The sequence below is a fragment of the Nicotiana tabacum genome, chromosome 12, assembly GCF_000715075.1.
Source record: "Nicotiana tabacum cultivar K326 chromosome 12, ASM71507v2, whole genome shotgun sequence".
In the NCBI taxonomy this organism is placed as follows: domain Eukaryota; kingdom Viridiplantae; phylum Streptophyta; class Magnoliopsida; order Solanales; family Solanaceae; genus Nicotiana; species Nicotiana tabacum.
In genome coordinates, this window is record NC_134091.1 from 48,147,410 (window position 1) to 48,151,870 (window position 4,461).

A 4,461-nucleotide genomic window follows, 5' to 3' on the forward strand; every position below is an offset into this window, starting at 1 on the left:
GTTCCGTGCCAATAAGTCTAGAACTTGCCCTGAATATTTGTCTAGGCGAAATGCTAAGTGTAGCTCGACTTAAGAAATGATTGTAGGCTCTCCTTGATCCAATTTGAAACTTGAAAGATTCCGTAGCCTACCAATGTGATATCCCTAGTGAACCCCTTTGAGCCAAAGCCTTTTTTATTCAATATCCATGTTACAAGCCTTTATCCATTTTATAATGACCCTCTCTTGGCACCCAATCTTTTCTTAGCATTCTTGATATAATTGGCAAAAGCATAAGTTTGGGGGAGAGACGAGGAATGTGAAAGTGATAAAAGGTACAAAGAATAAAAAAAGAAATGAAAAAAGGGAAGGCAAAGAAAAGGAAGAAAGACCAAAAAGAAATATGTCAAAAAGAAAGTGAATAAAGTAGAAAGTTGAAGAGATTTAAATAAAGCAATGATGAAAGGCATGGAGTGATTAGAAAAGAAGAAAAATGATTGTCATGAGCAAGAAAGAATGACATTACATCTCTCTAGTTCCCCTAAGGAAGAAGAAAATGACTCAAAGAGTCAAGAAAGTATGAGCCAAAAAGAGGAAATAGAGTGCTTAAGGAAAGATGAAACCATCATATGCCGATAAGTCCTACCTTGACCCAAAAGCCTTCATTACATTCCTTAAAAAGCCCTATATGATTTCAAGTTGGGTGAGCGTACATTAATGGTGATTTACATAAGGGGCAAGCTTATGGTATTTAGAGCCGAACTTGTGATATTCGTTTGAGAGAGATGAGCGCACTTCTTCACAATCCTTGTTTTGAGTGCTACATTCTAAAGTGAGATTTGCTCATGGAGAGTAGAGGAGGAGGAGTTTGGGTTCCACAATGACCTACATGATAGATCGAGCTTCCTTGTTGAATTAAGTCAACTCTTGATGCTCTAGTGTCATACTAGAACTATGGTACTCAAAAGGTCAAAACATGATGTTGCTGATAATTCATTTGTGTTGAGGATAATTGTTAGTCCCAATTGATGCATGATTGATTCACCTTAGGCCAGTTGAAATATCCTTTTTTTTTTCTAGTGGAGGTGGGAATTACCTTATTTGCTTGAGGACAAGTAAAAGCTTAAGTTTGAGGGAGTTGATAAGTAGGGATTTTAACCTATTATTTGCTCTCTTTTACTTGTGTTTTAGGCCAAAAATGCTTGAAGGTATTCCCTGAAATTAATGAAATATGCTTGCTTGCAGTAATTGCTCAAAATGAGCTAAAGGAATCAAAATCAACTCACAAAGGAGTCAAAACTTGAACAAAAACCAATTCTGGGCAAAGAGGTCTGAAGTGTGGACCGCACAAATATTATACGGCTGCAAAAGCCATGATGCGGCCACGATCATAATTATGCGGGCCGCAAGAGAGAGATTCAGAGTGTGTGATTTTGGGCTAAATAATGAGCGCGGACCGCACCAGAAATGTAAGGCCGCGAAAGTCCCCGTGCAACCGTAATTGAAATTACGTAGACCGCGATGACTGAGATTCAGAGAGCTGACAACTTGAGAAAAGGAGAGAAGTGCGGATCGCACCAGAATTGTGCGGCCGCGATCGAAATTATGCGGTCCGCAAGATGAAGAATCAGAGAGTTGATTTCAAGCTAAACTCAAGAAAGTGCATACCGTATCACTTTTATGTGGCCGCATAATCTGGAGCGCGGCCGCACTTAGAATTATGCGGTCTGCGAAAGTTCAGCTCGATCCAGATCTAAAAGAGAAGAACGTGGACTGCATCAGAATTATGTGGCCGCGAAAGCAAGAGTGCGGCCGCACTCAGAATTACGCACCGCACAACCTCCGCAGGGGCAGTTTTGTTAGATATTTTTAGCTTAGTATAAATAGAATTTTTTGTCATTTTTAGGTTATATTATGTTTTGTATGAGCACCTGAGACGGTTGAACTTTTCTGTTTTCGGAAATTTTGCACTAGATTCACTTCTTAACATTAGATTTTCATTCCATAAATTAATATTATGGATTTTATCTTCATTTCATCCTTAAATTTTTTTATTTTCATAAGTAGCTAAACCCATATCTAGGGTTATGACCCAACCCTAGTATGGGTATTTAAGAGATATTTGATTTTCGGGCTTGAATGTGAATGGATTAGTGATATTTAGCCTAGTTGTTTCTAGAACTCAAGAATTAATGGGTGCAAACATTGATTCATGCCTTTATGAATTAGTCTCTACTTGAGAAAGAAGAACTAAGTCTAGGAAAACTAGGCTAACAAGGAATTGTGGTGAACTCAAAAAATTGATAGCCCCAACTAAAGGCTTAAACCTAGAGATAGTACTACCCAACTTGAGCTAATATTACTTGATTTGCATGAATACCCATTTGGACTTGAAAAAGCCAAATTGGGCAAAATCACTCAAACTGTCAAGAGGTATAGAGTGAGTACCCGGGTGTGATAGCTATATTACAATCTCAACTAATCAAGCTTGCCCTGGATTTTTCTACATGTTAGATATCCACTAGGTAGAAGTCACTACCGTAGTCTCTTTAAACATTTGAAAAATAACAACAAAAATATTGTCCTTATTTCAATTATTGCAATCTTTAGAGTGAAGTTAGAAGTAGAAATCAAACCCAAACTTGTGGAAGTGTATTTAGATTTAAATCTCGCATCTAGCTTAGATATAAGCTTAATTCCAAATATTAACTCCCTGTGGATTCGATCCCGACCTAGTTGGGTTAAAACTGCATCGACCACCCTTGATACTCAATAGTAGTGTAGGCTTGGACCCGATCATGTACTGATCGCCAGCGCAATAAACAGGATTTTTGATGAAAAGTCGGGTAACGCTGCAGTACCCGCCCATATACTCATGCTCACCATACGTACGGTCATGTGGAGGGGGTGGCGGAATCAGGTCATGCCGCTGGTCCCAAATATCGATATGCACCGCTAGCCATGACACTTATGTCTGGTCAACCCTGGAATGATCATCCTGCTGGTAATGTGTCATATGCCAAGCGGGCGGTGGCGGTACAAGCTGCGGGCGACCAAACTGGCGAAGTACTCGCTCAGTGGCATGATGCTCGACAATATCGAGACACATCAACATGAAGGAAGAGCTCCACATAAATCGGCCGGTCGAGCAATAATCAGGAAAATCGGTTATTTGCTCGTCACTGTATGTCCTCCAAATGAACTATTAAGTAAAAACAAGAAACGTGAGTATACGCAACACATTTAAAGCCAGGCCAAGTACACTTAGGTATACATTTACCTGTGCGCCCTCCAGCAAATCCAACAAATCCCTGCAATAGGGGAGATTATGTCGAGCCTCGTACTCCCGTCCATATCCTCGCCTATCAACCCACCTCCCAGCTAAAGGGAGAAACGAAGGTAGTACATCCGGTGCTAAGGGTGGTAGAGGTAGCTGCAACTGGAAGAAACCGCTCCCAGGCCCAAACCTAATATACAACGTGGACGTAAAGTTTAAGGTATATTTTTACTAAATATGTTATAATGAAGAGAGTATTCGACTATGTTTTCACCTGTAGCAGCGGCAAAAATCCTGCAACGTCTAGCTGGGTGCCCATGCTCGCCCGACACATCTGCATATACAAGTAACCGATAACAGCAGCACCCCAGCTGTAATAATGTAAATCATCTAGCCGCTCAAGATGATGAAGAAATCTCAAGCTGACTAGGTTCCCCGAAGTGTTCGGGAACAAAAACCCTCCAAACATAAGGAACATCAACAACCTCGTGTACCGGTGAATATGAAGCTCCGGTGCATCATCTGTGATATCAGCGCGCATTGCCTCCAGATGCTGCCGGACGGGCGTTAACTGCAGACGACTAGCCCCAATCAATACAGTCTCATCCGGTGGCTGAAAACCGGTGAGCCGCTGCAGCATCTCCAGATACTGCAAACACGTATACTCTCTGATGGCATTCAACAAAGCAACAGGGTTTTCATCAACGGGCAGCCCATACAGGTGCTCCACGTCCTGAAGCGTGATAGTGGCGTCGCCAATGGACAAATGAAATGTGTGCGTCTCCGGTTCCCACTGCTCTATCAGGGTCGTGGTCAACGACCAATCCAGCTGCAGCGGGCCGATCTCCACAATCCTATAAAAATCCATATCCTGGAGGCGTCTGACTATACGGGGATCGAGAGGGTGGGCCCTAAGAAAGTCCCACATATCGTCTACTCTCCTGGCGCAGAACGTCTGGGCTAGTAAATGTCCCTCCCATATGTAGGATGACCTATGCTCGCCCTGTAGTAACAGTAGCTCTAGCGTGGCAGGTCCGGGATGCAAAGGTGGAACCTCTATGTCGGCTACTGTAAATTGAACAGTATTAATTACATTATTTTACTTTAATATGTTAGTTTTATTATTTTACATGTTAGTTTTATTATTTTATATGTTTGTTTGTTACTCACCTATTTTTACCTATAATAAAATTAAATAATTAATT

At 41.4% G+C, this 4,461-nt stretch overlaps 1 protein-coding gene across 1 annotated transcript; it reads right to left on the reverse strand.

Annotated features, from left to right (window-relative positions):
- Positions 1-2,947: 2,947 nt before the first annotated feature.
- On the reverse strand, positions 2,948-4,124 carry LOC142167146 (serine/threonine-protein phosphatase 7 long form homolog). Its single transcript, XM_075227305.1, has 4 exons — positions 3,751-4,124; positions 3,531-3,627; positions 3,354-3,446; positions 2,948-3,181 (listed from the first exon to the last, which is right to left on the reverse strand). The coding sequence occupies exons 1-4, from the start codon at positions 4,122-4,124 to the stop codon at positions 2,948-2,950; spliced, it is 798 nt and encodes a 265-aa protein (XP_075083406.1).
- Between the last annotated feature and the right edge of the window lie 337 nt (positions 4,125-4,461).

What these genes read in the sequence shown, in the direction of transcription:
- LOC142167146 (XM_075227305.1), bottom strand. Translation starts at nt 4,124, where the DNA reads ATGGATTTTTATAGGATTGTGGAGATCGGCCCGCTGCAGCTGGATTGG. An exon ending in CCGGAGCTTCATATTCACCG is followed by an intron (nt 3,628 to 3,750) that starts GTACACGAGGTT and finishes ACATTATTACAG; the next exon opens with CTGGGGTGCTGCTGTTATCG. An exon ending in GATTTTTGCCGCTGCTACAG is followed by an intron (nt 3,447 to 3,530) that starts GTGAAAACATAG and finishes GTTGTATATTAG; the next exon opens with GTTTGGGCCTGGGAGCGGTT.